At 38.6% G+C, this 15,748-nt stretch overlaps 1 protein-coding gene across 1 annotated transcript; it reads left to right on the plus strand.

Moving 5' to 3' along the window:
* Window positions 1-2,157: 2,157 nt before the first annotated feature.
* On the plus strand, window positions 2,158-7,436 carry LOC131972167 (C-type lectin lectoxin-Lio2-like). The gene is made up of 4 exons (XM_059333948.1): window positions 2,158-2,231; window positions 5,529-5,870; window positions 6,216-6,313; window positions 6,771-7,436. Exons 1-4 carry the CDS (start codon window positions 2,159-2,161, stop codon window positions 6,894-6,896), a joined length of 639 nt encoding a protein of 212 aa, XP_059189931.1. The 5' UTR covers window position 2,158; the 3' UTR covers window positions 6,897-7,436.
* Window positions 7,437-15,748: the final 8,312 nt, after the last annotated feature.

The raw sequence follows: 15,748 nt of genomic DNA on the forward strand, positions 1-15,748 counted from the left end.
AACAGGTAGTCGCATGTTTTATAATTAGCCCTAGCAGTAGGCTTCACGTAGAGACACGAAATTTGGTACACACATGAATCATGTGAGGCGCACCAAAAAGCCTCTTGGACCCATCCCTCAAACCCAACTGAAAGTCTGCCATCTTGGTTTGAATTTCGCACAATTCATAGTTTTTTCCCATTTCCAACTAGCATACTTTAACAAACTCCTCCGATAGATTTCACCCCATGGACTTCAAACTTGGTCAGTATCACAAGGGCTTTGTACTTTGGGATCAAAAGTTATTGAAAGCTTTACCGACTGTCACACTATGTGGGCGTGGCATGGCGGCAAAATATGGCGTCTTGTCACAAAACTACACATCCTTATAACTTTTACATACTTTGTCCCATCTGGTCCAAACTTCTCATGCTTCATCAGAGTACAGCCCTTAACACTTCTAAATAACAATATTTCATAAAGCCCCGCCCCTTATGCTTAATCCACACCCCCTTTCATAAAATGACCATGTTGCATACTTTACCAAACGCCGCCTACAAATTTAATCCCATTGACTTCTAAATTGGTCAATACCAGTACAAGCCCTTTGGGAACATAACATATCAACACCTTTACTGTCCTTCCAATATGTGGGCGTGGCATGCCGGCAAAATATGGCATCTCGCCATAATACACCAGACTCTATAACTTGACCATACATTGTCCAATCTGTCCCAAATTTCCCACACCTGATGAGGGTCCAGCCCTGACCACACCCACATGTCATTATTGACACACAGTCATAGCACCCCCTGCTGGCTACAGGAAGTAACGTGTTTTACACAGACACGACATTTGGGACGCATAGGGACTGAGCCCACAGCGCCGCGCCCGACGTGGCCTCCTCCGACGGCTCCACTCTGCTCGGTCCCGTTCAGTCCTGCTTGCAGGCCTAGTTTATATATTTTATTTATGTATTCATTATTTATATAATCAAAAGTTTGGACACCTTCGCATTCAATGTTTTTGGGTTTTTTTTTTTTAGCATAGTAGATTAATACTGAAGACATGAAAACTATGAAAGAACACACATGGAATTATGTAGTAAAAAAAGAAGACGTGTTAAAGAAACCAGATGAGTTTGATGTTTCATATTCTGCTGACAGCTTCACACACTTGTGTTGTTCTCAGCAGATTCCTGAGCTGCTCAGCTGGAGGCTTTTCATTAACAGCTGCAGCGTGTCAGGAGTTCATCTGGGGAAGTTTCCTTCGTGTTTGAGAGCATCAGAGCAAAAGGTTGAAGCTGCTGTGAAGAATCTAAAATATAAAACATTCTGCATTCTTTGACACATTTTTCTTACAACATAATTCCATATGTCTTCCATCATAGTTTTATTCATTAAAATAGGAATCTACAATGTTGAATATAATAAAAAGTCAATAAAAACCTTTGAATGAGAAGCTGTCAAAACGTTTGACTGGTAGTGTTTTTATACTTGAATGTAAAGTGACTTCAGTTCTTTATGATAAATGTGATCAGTATGCATGTGTATCTCTACAGGCCTGTGTGCTGCACGTCAGTACCATTTCATTCCTGAAAAGAAGAACTTTACTGAAGCACAAAGTTACTGCAGAGAGAAACACACAGACCTGGCCACTATAGACAGCATGGAGGATGTGGAGATCCTGAACAGAACGGCAGAAACAGCAGCAGAGTTTGTGAGTTCACTTTCCTCTTTCTTTCCTTTCAAACATGTTTCTGACATCATGTCAGTGACAGGTGGATTTGAAGTTTAACAATCTGAGCCGTGATACTTCAGAGAAACTTTTAAACCTTTTTTTTTTTACACTGAACGAGGAAAAGGGATTTTGTATGAAATGTATGTCTCTTAGTATAAAAGCATCTGCTAAATGACATTGTAGATTGTAAACATTGTAGCAGTACAAACAGCAGGAATTATTACAGGAAGCAGAACCTGTTTCACTGTTCATAGGGAAACCTGAACATTATTATTAATGCAAATATGTGTTTCAGGCACCCTGGATCGGGCTGTACGATGACTTGATGTGGAGGTGGTCACTGTCAGACACAAGTTTCTACACACACGGGGAGGAGGAGTTCAGACAATGGGGTAAAGGAGAACCAGACAATTGGCTCGGTGGAGAACACTGCACAGTGATGAATGATATTGGACTATGGTGGGATACCAGCTGCACAAGAAACTATCAGGCAGTCTGCTCTGATGTCAGAGGTAAGAATATTGAGCAGTGAAGGTAAAACATACCAGTTCAGCTTGTTGACCTCTCCCCTTCTCTACTGCTCTCTGCCTCTCTGTCTTCAGTTACATGAAGGTCCTTTAAAGCAGATGGACGTGAGTCCTGCCTTCATTTTACTGTGAGAAGCTACAGGTTTATATAAAGAGCTCCATCATTAACAGGTTTATCCCATGTCACTGTCTCAGTCAACAGGGCTTCAAGAAAAGGAGTTCATATGCACACAGCTCCACGGTGACTTTAGCTTCATGCTGACATTCATTAAGAAACATCAAACTGCTGAGAAAAAGATTCATACGGAGAAAAAGTTAAAAAAAAATTAAATAAGTTATGCATCTATAGACACGTTTCCATTAGGCGCTTTTCCCTCTAGAGAGCTCCTATGGCTGTGGCAGTGGAGAGAGGATCCGCCCAACTTCACCGGTTAGCGGCTAAGAAAGCACCTGCCTCGGGTCAGTACCTTCTGAGCCGCTACTGATTAGTCCATGCTGATTGGATATGGTTGAGCCGTGATTCATTTGCAGACTGGTGCAGACTGGACAATGAAAGGTTAACATCTCCTGCTCTGACTTCAGCTTGGAGAGACTGCTGAGGGAGGACTGGGCCGTTTGTGAGTGCTTTGGGACGGCGCCTGCTCCACGTTAAGAAGAGTAACAAGTCCCCAAAAGTCTCCAGTAACACCAGAAAAAGTCACTAGATGTGTAGCGAGTCGCTTTTTTAAAAAGGAGTCTCTAAATATATAGACAAAGAGTCTGAATAGTCTAAATATAGTGACAAAGAGTCTCTAGAGGGTCTGAATAGTCTAAATATAGAGACAAAGGCCCTCATTTATCAAACGAGCGTACGACAGAAAGTGTGTGTAAAGTGTGTGTAAGATCATTTCTACGCAAGGCTCTGCATTTGTCAATTTGGAAGTGAGCGGAAAAATAAATACACCCTGCGACCGTGAAATTCTTTAACCAGAAAACTAGCCGAGGCTATTAAATGTTGTTGTCTTCTGCTGTTTACCGTTTTCCTGCTGGACACTGGAGCGTCAGCGTCTCCTTCACCAGCGGTTCTGCCCGAATACAAAACATTTCCAATCAGCGCTGCCACACGCTCCTCTAACTAGGACATCATTCTTAGTGAATGTAAAGAGGTGAATTATATCTCTCCATCATAATAAAAGCAATATTCGGATATTATATAGATTATTAGGCTTTATATATCACGATGTATAATGAATTACTCAAACCTCGCCGGGAGTTTAATGGTCCGCTACTTTGCTGACAGCACCACTGATTTCCTTCTTTTTCACTTTTTATGCTGCAATACAAAACTAGTTTGTTGTTTTGACGTCAGCGTTTCACGTTCTTCTTTCACGTTCTGCTTCTGAGAAATTCCTCTTCTTTTTGTATTAAAACTTACTTTATAACCAAAAAAATGTGAAAACATTTAAGTCTGTGCTCCAAATGTAAAATATTCATTGAACTTGTTTGAGTTTATAACGATAAGTACTTTTATTTCATAAACCTGTAATATGTCTATTTCCTCCTGTTGTTATTTGTAACGGTGCACTTTGCCTATAAAGCTGACTTTAGGGGGGAAAAAATCCTCATTTTCGGTGTCGTAAACTCTGAAGGCGAGCCATCTGAATCGGGTATATATTAGCGCATGAAGTTTAAATGACGTTTGTTTTGAGCCGCCACATTTATCAACAGCCGATTATTTTTATGCTGTGATTGGCGAGATACGATCGTTTGATAAATGACAGAGGGCGAGACCACATTACACCGGTTTTAAAATCACTGCATTGGCTCCCTGTGTGTTTCAGGATCGATTTTAAGGTTCTTTTATTCGTTTTTAAATGTCTATCTATCTATCGGATATGCTTTTATCATATCAACCCTTGCGGGTCCTGAGGTCCTCTGGCACCAGCCTTTTAATTATTCCAAGAGTTAAAACTAAAACCTACGGGGAGGCTGCATTCAGCCATTATGGCCCGCGCCTATGGAACAGCCTGCCAGACGGTATCAGGACCGCAGAGACTGTTGATGTTTTTAAAAGGAGGCTCAAGACCCACCTGTTTGGTCTAGCTTTTAACTGATTACTCTAGTTTTTACCCTGTCCTGTTGTCTTTTAGTCTTTCAGTTTTTATCCTGTCCTGATGCCTTTTAGTCTTTTAGTTTTTATCCTGTCCTGTTGTATTTTAGTCTTTTAGTTTTTATCCTGTCCTGACGTCTTTTAGTCTTTTAGTCTTTTAGTTTTTATCCTGTCCTGATGTCTTTTAGTCTTTTAGTTTTTATCCTGTCCTGATGTCTTTTAGTCTTTTAGTTTTTATCCTGTCCTGATGTCTTTTAGCCTTTTAGTTTTTATCCTGTCCTGATGTCTTTTAGTCTTTTAGTTTTTATCCTGTCCTGATGTCTTTTAGTCTTTTAAGTTTTTATCCTGTCCTGTTGTCTTTTAGTCTTTTAGTTTTTATCCTGTCCTGTTGTCTTTTAGTCTTTTAGTTTTTAGCTCCAGTGTTCCCTCATGGGGGCCTCCTCACTGAGGGGTGTGTGTTCAGTCTGCCCATGGGGATGTGGTCTTGGAGACTCCCTGGGCCCGGGGGACTAGGCGGCTCTGCACCATGTGTGGTCCGCCCCGGTCTACCCGGGTCCTGGTGGTCTCTGTGACGGCGTCCTCTATGGCTGTGGGCTCTGCCACCTCTCAGTGTGGATGCTCTCACAGGTTGCTTTTTCCTCATCTGGATCCTCGGTGCCTTGCCATGTCTCTACACTGTCTATCAATATGTGCTGTGTGTGAGTCTGAGTGTGTGCTTGTGTGCTTGTGTGCTTGTGTGCGTGCGTGTCTATGTGCGTGTGTGTGTACATACAGATGTGTATGTGGGGATGGGAGGGGTGGGTTTTGTCATTTTTATTGTCTGTTTTTATCCTTATTTTTTGTAAAGCACTTTGTGTTACATTTCTATGTATGAAAAGCGCTATATAAATAAAGTTTGATTTGATTTGATTTGATTTGACACGTGGACCCTGTTGTAAGACGAAATATACACTCAGATCTCTGAGTCAAAGTCTCTAAATTGGCAACACTGCTCGCTGCGTGGGTCTGTTGTTACTCTAACTCCGTTGGTTAGCCGCTACTAAAGTAGCTGTATGGAAACAGAGGCGGAGGGGAACTAACTTGTGGGCGGAGCAAAACACTCAGCCACTTTGCAAATAGTACTCAGTGGAAACATGCCTTATGTTGTGTGTTATGTTGCCTCTGCACAGCTCTTCTCTGTGCTCTATTTTCAGGGCTGAATGTGACATTTGTCCTCACTGACATTTCCATGACCTGGACTGAGGCCCAGAGCTACTGCAGAGAACACCACACAGACCTGGCCAGTGTGAGAGACATGACAGAGAACCAGAAGGTCCAGGAGCTGGTTCCAGCAGGAGGATATGTCTGGATTGGCCTTTTCAGAGACTCCTGGAAGTGGTCCGATGGAAGTAACTCCTCCTTCAGACACTGGTTGCCAGGGCAACCTGATAACAGCAAGGGGACGGAGGCTTGTGCAGTAGCAGATTTCAGGTCCTCTGGAAGATGGGCGGACATCAACTGTAACAACAGGAGAGCATTCATCTGCTATGGTCCAGGTGAGTGGTAACCCCTGATTCAAGCAGGATTTATATTAGATTTAGGTTTATTTTAGCATCAAATGACAATAAATGTGAGCACTCCGGATGCTGATGTTAGCGTGCAGTGTGACCAACTGCAGATAATCAGTTTGTGTTGACTTAAATGTGAGAATATCAACAGATGGAGGAAGTAACTGCTGATAACTTACTGATAAGCCCCGCCCCCTGGTGGCGGCCTGCAGTATAGCTCTAAACTGACCACAGGCAGGACAAAACTAACTGATGACACTTTTACACCAACAGGATGCTGATTATTATCCAAGCAGAAATCTCTCAACTGATCATGTTTGATTTTCCGTTTAGAAGTCTCAAAAACAAGTTCAAAGCAAGTGATCAGACTGAGGCTGAAGAGCTCTGTGGATCCCAATGACCCTGCTGTGATGGAGGCAATGCTGAAGCAGGTAAATCTGCTTTTTATTCAAATTTTATTTATTTATTTAAAAACTGAGCAACAAATGACTGTTGGAAGCATCAAGGTCAAACTTTATTGACCCTCGGAGAGTGAATTCACAGTAAGGCAGTAAAAGAAACAGTCTGAGGAGGAAACAGATAAAGAGATATTTAAAATAAATAAACAGAGCAAAATCATTGACAAACTCTATGTTCTAAACATTACAATGCTTTGGACAGTAACATAACATGAGAAGTAAATAGTGCCACTCTGAAGGTTTTGTCCAGGTGGAATTGTGACTATTAATGAATCAACACACAGTAAAAACTTCTATCTGCAGGGAAAAACAGGGAAAATCACAAACTATCATGTGAGGGAAAAAAAGGCTGAAAAAGAGCTTCCAGAGGATGAAATGTAAAGAACAATGCAGAATGTAATCTCTCTGTGTGAGTAATAATGTTTGTCAGATCCAACAGAAACTGAAGGACCAGGGGCTGAATGACGACGTCAGACTGAGCTTTAGGAAGCAGTCAGATGGAAAAGTCTTCCACAAGGAGAAGAAGAAGACGGGGAGCAGAAAGGACGAGCTTTAATTTAGATTTGCTTTTAATCAGAGAAAAGTGTGTTTCTTTCCTCAGAGTCCTCGTGTGATGTGTGACAATAGAGTTGCAACAATTAGCAGATTAATTGACTCGTTGCAGCTGTTTTTATAATCTAATCACCATTTTAGTAATTTTAAAAGCTCGAATGTCAAATATCTGCTGGTTCCAGCTTCTCCAATTTAAAGATTTAATGTTTTAATTGGTCATATATGCTCATAAACTAATATTTACTTATATTTAGACATGTTGGTTTATTAAAACAAGACATCTGTTTAGGCTGTGGGAAATTATAACCGGCAATGTTTTATTATTTGTCACAGTTTATACGAAAGATAGTATAAATGAGATCTGATTGGAATCAACTCCAGTGAAAATACACCTTTAAACTTTAATGTTGTGTGGAATCAATCAAATTTACTTTCATGAGTAAAAAACACATTGCTTCATTTGAGTGTAATATATTGCATTAAAACATGCCAAACAGTTCTGGCTTTTCAAACATGAGTATTTAATGCTTTTCTTTGTCATATATGCTCATAAACTAATATTTACTTATATTTAAACATGTTGGTTTATTAAAACAAGACATTTGAATTCATGTTTGTGCTGTGGGGATTTATAACAGAAATTTTTCACTATTTTCTGAAAATTCATGTAAAAGATTAATAAGATTAGATGACACAGATTATTTATGATGAGATAAGTGTGAAGTGGTGTGGATGGTCTGTTTATCTGCTTCCTCATCATGGTTTTGGTTTGCATAGATTGGTTTAAATAACACCAGAGGGCGACGGTGAGAGCAGATTGATCATTTGGTGGCATGCAGGTAGAGAGAGAGAGAGAGAGAGAGAGAGGCAGAGTGGCTCTAATTAGTATCACCTGGCAGGTGAGCTTCCTTTTGTCCCTTTAGTCAGGGAGACAAGCCAGAGAGAAGCACTGCTCAATCCTTAGATGAGCACAGAGACGCCACTGCTGTCTACTTTGATTCATGTGATTATTTTGGGACAAACCTGTAGAGTTTAATTATTCCTCATGCTGTAGGTCATTTTGAGTTTGTGGGGTTTAAATGTTGACCATATTCATAAGGTAGTCTGAGTTGTGGATTAAGTTGTGAAATGACATTAGGGGCATTGTTTGTCTCACAGTTTACATTGATGATACATTTAAATGACAGATTTCAGGTGACTAGATATTGTAAAATGAAGTTTGTTTGCTAGAAATATTTTTATTAGATCTGGAGTAATTGGTAGAAATGATTCATTGTTGATATTTGATTTCAATGAGATTCTTCGTTTAAAAATTGGATTAAAAGTAATTTCATAGGTGGTTAAAATGCACAAATTAAATAAATTAAATGTATAAACCTGTTAAAAAGAGTATCAATAGTATAATTTAAACATTGTAGGTGCAATAAATATATTTAATAAGTAACTCGACAATCAGATATTTAGTTCCTCCAATTTAAAATGTTTTGGTTTACAAATTAAAGCATCACTGGGAACAATTCGGTTATGTATATTAAAATAATCTTTTTAATAGAAATGAGTTTATAATGAGATAAAATAATATTCAACAAAGTAATGTTGTGAAAATGTATGATGAAATAACATTATAATGTCTGCAATGAACTTAATACATTTCTTTAATTCACATATTGTTGGTTTATCTATATTTGTCACAGTTTACTTGTGTGATGATTTATTTGGTATTTTCTTTATCATTTAGATACACACTTTCCATAATACTGCTGATTTTAACAATAAATGGCCTCTGATCTATAATCTTTTATAAAGTTAATTGTAATAATAATAAAGCAGGAAAGATTTGTGTGGAGACGTTTTGCTTCCTGCTGCTTTATTTGAGTTCTTGCTCCTTTTTTCCTTTTTGTTGTTTTATAGATGCCTTTTGAATTGAATATGATTGAAAATTTGTAATTATATTTTATTATATTATTATTTGGCATTAAATATACATATATATATATATATATATATATATATATATATATACAGGGTTCAACAGGAGCTGACGTTTTCACCAAACAGATTCTCAAACAAAACCCGTTAATTTCTTTAGAACTGGGTGAGTACAGCTTTGAATAGTTTATATATTTGTTAATATATTTGAGAAGATGTTTTTTTGAAGGCCAGTCTCTCATTTATGCCTCATTTTAACTTGACGCTAACCGTTTGTTAGCTATGTTAGCTATGTTAGTCAAAGATACTGGATATAAGGAAGATGGCGCATTACAAGCTTCAACAATGCTGATGAAACGTGAACGTCAATATTTATTTATTCATGTTTTCCTTCACTAACATGAGATATTTACAGAACTAACAGTCACATTTAGCGTTACGAACATTAACGAGGAAACGGTTTGACACTTTTGACACAGCGTTACTTTGCGTAACGCTGGTCTCTGGAACAAAGTTAACTTTCTCCTGATTTGTCTTTTCAGAAAAATGTCAATAATGAGCTGGGTATTTCATTTTAATCAAGAAATTCACCCTTCCTCCATGCATATATTTTTCCCTGTGGCTCAGTTGGTAGAGTCGGTTGGCCCCCAACCGAAGGGTTGGTGGTTCGATCCCTGACCATCGCAGCCTACATGCCGAAGTATCCTTGAGCAAGATACTGAACCCCAAATTGCTCCCGATGCTGTGTTCATCGGTGTGTGAATGAATTCCCAATGGTGGCAGGTGGGACCGTTTAGGGTAGCCTCTGCCACCAGTATGAATGTGTGTGTGAAAGGGTGAATGAGCGCAGTCTGTAGTTACCTTGCTTACTCTCACATCCAGCAAAGTCAACTTGTTTCATCTTGATGATCCTGCAGTTTGTGTCTTGACCACCAGGTGGTGTCACCAAATACCAGAGAGACAACCAGAGACCGTTCATTGAGCCACATTCAGCCACTCAGCCACTGATCAGTGGTAAATTATCTACAGATATTTTGTACTAATAATACAAAATGATTGCAAAAATAATGTTTTCATGCATCAAGATATCCACAATAAACAGTCCAATAATATATTTTACATTACTCTGAAATTGACCATTCTGCAAAATGAATACTTTTATTTTTGGCAGTATATTTTGTGAAGACCTTCCAGGACGACGTAGGGGTGGAGATCAGCGAAGTACAGAGGGGCCAGGGCGTGGAGGGATTTGTAGTTGAGGAAGAGTTTGTAGTCGATACCATAGGTGGATACATGACTTGATTAGGAGCCAGTGAAGGTGGATGAGTGTGTAGGTGATGTAGCAGCAGAGTTCAGGACTGGAGCCGACAAGACCCCATTACAGTAGTCCAGGTCTCTGCCATGGAGTCAAGGAGTGAGGGCCGCAGTCTGCAGATGTTTCTGAGATGGAAGAAAGCAGATTTGGTGACAGATTTACTGTGCAATTAGAAGAAAAGAATGACAGAAGCATCTGTCCACTGTGAGGAGGAGATCTCGAACCTTCTGGAGCAGTAACTTGGGGGCCACAACCAACAGCTCTGTCTTATTGCTGTTTATTGTTAGAAAGTCTGATAAATAAATACTGTCTCCTTCACCTCAGCCATGCTGTGTGCATCATAGCTAAAACCATACATGGAAAAAGGCAAAAGATAACTACCAAAAAATGAAAATAAAATAAAGTCGTTCTGCTTTTTTTAAACTTTGAACATGGACTCTTGTCAGTCCACTCCAACATGTCCCCTAACCATCACATTTAGAATCTGACATTGGTCCTTCGAGCTGGATCGTGAAGCATGGATAAGAGCTTTGTGTCTCCAATGAGTCTCTACTACAGCCTGGGACCTTCACCAAATCAGTCAAACCCCCAACAAGATCTCACCTATAATGACCCATGTGAGCGTTTCAGGGCTCACGGTACACAGCTCTAAAATTATCACACACGTCATTATACATTATACATTCAGTTTGTGGTTGTAAAAAAAGGCTGCAGTTTCTTCGGATTTAGGATACAAAACCAGGGCAAAAAACTTCTTGTTTAGGCGTTCTAAAAGACCGTTTAAAAGGTAAAAAAATGTACATAAATGCTGGACGTGAAGTAGTTACCAGGGTGAGTTGAGCCACGGAAGTTACGCAAAATACATGACAAAAATCGTTTACTTTACTTTACTTTACTTTACTACATGGGACACAAACAACGTTTTCCTGGTGAAAGTCCTCCGTTTGTTGCACTTATCCACCTTCCCTCCCTTCCTGAGTGCAGGGGATCCAGACTGTGACCAAATGCTTGCATTTTGCGACCAGTTTTTAAGATAGTGCGAGTAATTTTTTACAACTAGAGGCACTAGCAGGACCAGGAAATTTTCCATATGATATTTCCATATTATTACTATATTATGTCTTCTATAATTTTTCTTATCTCTATCATCTGCATTCGTCCCCTTACCTCTCTCTCTGTCCATCATGCTGTCTTTGGGTCTTTTTAAGTTCTTCTTTGACGATGGCGAAAATAACAATTTATGATTTTTTTCAATAACAACAAAAAAAAGCACATTGCCCCTACTCACAGCCTTTCGCCGACAAGAAGCAACAGTTCAGTCTGCAGATGAGGCAGAAATCAATAGCAAAATTTAATTCTGCATATTTTACTGCTAAGGAAGAACTTCCTTTCTCACTTAAGGGGCATATTGAACGTACGGATGTAAATGTAATTTCTTTCATTTTTTATTTATTTGTGTCCTTAAAATAAAATAAAATATTTGTAATTTTCTTAAAGTAGTTATTTATTTTTACCAAAGCATTTATTAGTAGGCCTTATATAGTTAAAATGGGGTAAATGTGAATAAGTGAGTTGCAGGACGATTTAAGATGTGCCCCTAAATTTTCTGCTGGTGCCCCTAAAAATTTCAAGTTGGGAGCAGCAGTGCTCCTGGTAAAATTAGTTAGTTTAGTTAGTCAGGAGCCCTGGAGTGTGACGTCACCGTTTAATCTAATCTCCGTCAATCATTACTACTATCTCGCTCTAAATGGTTAGAAGAAGGGGAACAAAACACTCACTACTTTTTTAATCTTGAAAAACATCACGCCACCAACAATAGCATTTGTAAGTTAAATATTAATGGAGCTGTTACTGAAGACCATCATAAAATAGCAGACTTTTGTTCTAATTTTTATAAAGACTTGTATAGTTCTAAATTTTCCCAAACGGCAGCTGATCATTTTTTTAATTCCCTGTCGGGTAAAATAATAAATGAAGCAGATAAAGAATCCTGTGACAGGCCTATATCTCCTCAGGAAGTACAGCAAGCCATAAATCATCTCAAAAACAATAAATCACCAGGGTCTGATGGACTAACAGCTGAATTTTATAAATCTTTTAGTGATGAACTGACTCCCTTTTTGCATAAAGTTTTTACTGAATGTATAAGTAACAAATGTCTCCCCACCACTTTGACCCAAGGAATTACTGTTTTAATTCCCAAACCGAAAAAGGACAATCTACTTTTAGACAACTGGCGACCGATTTGCCTACTAAATAACGATTACAAAATATTAGCTCACTTATTGGCAAAAAGATTAAGATTAGTTCTAGACTCTATTATAGAGGAAACACAATCAGGCTTTATGAACAAGAGGCATATTGCAAATAATGTCAGGCTAGTCCTGGACATTTTGGATTATCTAGAAATGGTGGATGATGATGGGTTCATTTTGTTTCTGGACTTCTACAAAGCCTTTGATACAGTCGAACATCCGTTCATTTTACAATCCCTTAAGAAATTTGGCTTTGGCAACTATTTTTTCTCTGCTATCAAAAGTCTATATCACAGAAGTAATAGCTCAATTAAGCTAATGGGTGGCATGTCTCCAAGATTTAATGTCTCGAGAGGCATCAGACAAGGGTGCCCTGCTTCACCGTACCTGTTCTTACTTGTGGCTCAGCTTTTGGCTGATCACATCAAATCAAGCAAGGTCAATGGCATCAATATTGTAGGCAGAGAACTTACCATTACCCAACTGGCAGATGACACCACTCTCTTTCTTAGGGATGAAAATCAAGACTCTGTTGCAATAAATACCATATCTGAGTTCTCTAAGGCCTCTGGCTTAAGTCTGAACGTCAATAAATGTGAAATTATTTCCATTAAGGGCTGTTCTAAATCATCCATCTATGGAATCCCAATCAAAGATGAACTTGTCTATTTGGGTATCACAATCACCAAGGACCAAAAAAAAAGAACTTCTATGAATTTTAATCCGATCATACAAAGAACTAAAATAAAATTGAACCAGTGGCTTTTACGGGATCTCTCTCTTAGAGGTAGGATACTACTCACTAAGGCAGAAGGAATATCACGATTAATATATGCATCTTTATCCCTGGATTTAGATAATAAAGTCATTAATCAGATTGACAAATTGCTTCTCAACTTCGTATGGAGAAATAGAACACATCATCTAAAGAAATCAGTTTTATTAAATGAATATGAAAATGGTGGGCTTAATTATTTAGATTTTCGCATGTTAAACAACACTTTTAAGATAAACTGGCTGAAACAATTTTTTAAGAACCCTAATACTATATGGAATGTTATCCCTGTCCATATTCTGTCTAAATTGGGCGGATTAAACTTCTTTTTAAGCTGTAACTATAACATTGATAAAATACCGTTAAAAATGTCATCCTTTCACCGGCAGGCCTTCCTCTCATGGTCCCTTATTTTCAAACATATTTTTTCTCCTCATAACTATTTTATATGGAACAACAAGGACATTCTATTTAAACACAAATCCCTCTTTATAGATTATTGGTATAATAATAACATAATATATGTAGATCAATTATTCAACAGGGATGGTCTTCTCTACTCTTATAATGAATTTTTATCTGAATATAATATCCCTGTTTCTCCTGTAGATTTTGCCAAAGTTTTTGGAGCGATCCCATCTGGTGTTTGCATGTTGTTTAGATCTCAACCAAGAGTGGAAACCCAACATTTGTCCCTGCTGTCCCTGTCAGACACCCCAGTGGGTAAAGCTTGTTTAACTGGTATTCATGGGAATAACAAATTAATCAGAAACCTGTTTAAAAGGGATGTCACTACAGCTCCATATGTGCTCTCATATTGGAATAAATACATAGAACACAATAATTGGAAAAAGATCTGGCTATTACCCAACCGTTATTTGATAACCAATAAAGTGAGAGAAATTTCTTTTAAAATAATTCATAAATTTTATCCTTCAAATCAACACATTGTTAGTAGATTCAAAATAGACATTGATGTGAAATGCACTTTCTGTTCTGAAAATATTGAAACTGTCACTCATTTATTTTGGTACTGCCCCTTTGTCCAAGGTCTTTGGATTGAGATTTGTAACTTTATTGCAAGTTATGTTTATAAAGATTTTAAGTTGTTTTGGAGAGATGTACTATTTGGGCTCTTCGACAAAAATAAAGAAAAACTCAACGAAATATTTATTATAAACCTGATCATACTGATGGCGAAATTTCATATTCATAAATGCAAATTTGCTAGAAGAAAACCATCTTTTGTTGCCTTTCACCATGAGCTCAGGCAGTACATCGCCTCTATTAAATTGTCCAATAACCAAAAAGCTATCAAAACAGTTGTTATTTGTGAACTATTAAATATATTATTGTAAGCCCTTCCCCCCGGCGTAGATTATACATGTGAAATTATTTTGTAATGAATTGTATATTTTTGATGTTTGTGAAACAAAGTTATAATAAAAATAAAAAAATTTTTAAAAAAATCATTACTACTTCGTCGGCAAGATGGCGGCTGAGGGAAGTCTGAAACATAAATATAGGTTGTATTTTGCTGCATGTACAAACGCCCTGTATTGTTGTTTTTGAGGGGAGACCAGTCTCCAAACCCCAGTATAAGGAGCAGCACTAGGCGAAGGAGACCTCCCGCCCACCTGAAAGACTATGTATACCATGAAGCACCATGAACCAGGACTACCACCTCAACCCACACAGGAGAGGGAGGCTTCAGTCGGTTCTTCATCGGTTCGCACACAGAGACGCAACATCCAGAGAGGTGCTGCACAATCAGCAGGTTTGAACAAACACCTAGACCGAGAGAACTGAATGAGCTCCACAAACACAGATTACGGCACAGCTATCACCATAGCAATGGGCTGTTTTTGTTGAGAAGTGTTATTATTAAATCCTTACTGGTGATCCAACTGTTACTGGGAAAAATACCAAGACACAAAAACATAAAAACCGGAACAACACAGTCAGAGACCGTCACAAAGATGACTCAGCATCAGTGGGGGACTGAAACATGTTCAGAAGCCAGTAACAGTGGCCTAGTTGGCAGGAGAGTAAAACTGAGAATGTGGTCAACACCACATGGTTGAGCGTGTGTGTGTTAGCAAATTTGTTGAGTGAAAGAGAAGAGAGAGGTGTAGAGGAGGATGAGGGGGCGGGACAGAAGAGGAGAGGGAGAGAAGTGGAGGAGTTAGAGGAAGGTGTGGGAGGATGGACAGGTGTGATGGAGGAGACAATGGCAAAGAAGAAATGTTATATAATACCAAGAACAGGATGAGAAAGAGGAGAAGAGGGTCAGCCCACGAGGAACTGCATCCATATTTGATCCAACACGATTTCCAAAGCAGCTTTTCACTGTTTGTGTGTAATTTCTGTAGAAACATGAAGAGCATTTGAACCTCAACAAGCTGTTTCAGGGCGTTTATATTGATCTTTCTGCATTCTCCTCTCTGTGTCCTTGTATTTCACTGCAATATATAAAATCTCTATAAATCTATAAGTCCTGCAGCTCTATGAAATCAGCACAGTAAGAACAACTCAAACATGTCTTAGTGCAGAATAACAGTTAGAATGACAGAAACCAGAAC

This window comes from Centropristis striata, chromosome 5 (genome assembly GCF_030273125.1).
Source record: "Centropristis striata isolate RG_2023a ecotype Rhode Island chromosome 5, C.striata_1.0, whole genome shotgun sequence".
NCBI classification, from domain to species: Eukaryota; Metazoa; Chordata; class Actinopteri; order Perciformes; family Serranidae; genus Centropristis; species Centropristis striata.

Bases quoted from the DNA above. Each gene is read 5' to 3' on its own strand.
- LOC131972167 (XM_059333948.1), top strand. From the start codon at position 2,159: ATGAATGATATTGGACTATGGTGGGATACCAGCTGCACAAGAAACTAT. The intron at 2,232-5,528 runs GTAAGAATATTG...CTCTATTTTCAG, and splicing joins AGTCTGCTCTGATGTCAGAG to GGCTGAATGTGACATTTGTC. The intron at 6,314-6,770 runs GTAAATCTGCTT...AATGTTTGTCAG, and splicing joins TGGAGGCAATGCTGAAGCAG to ATCCAACAGAAACTGAAGGA.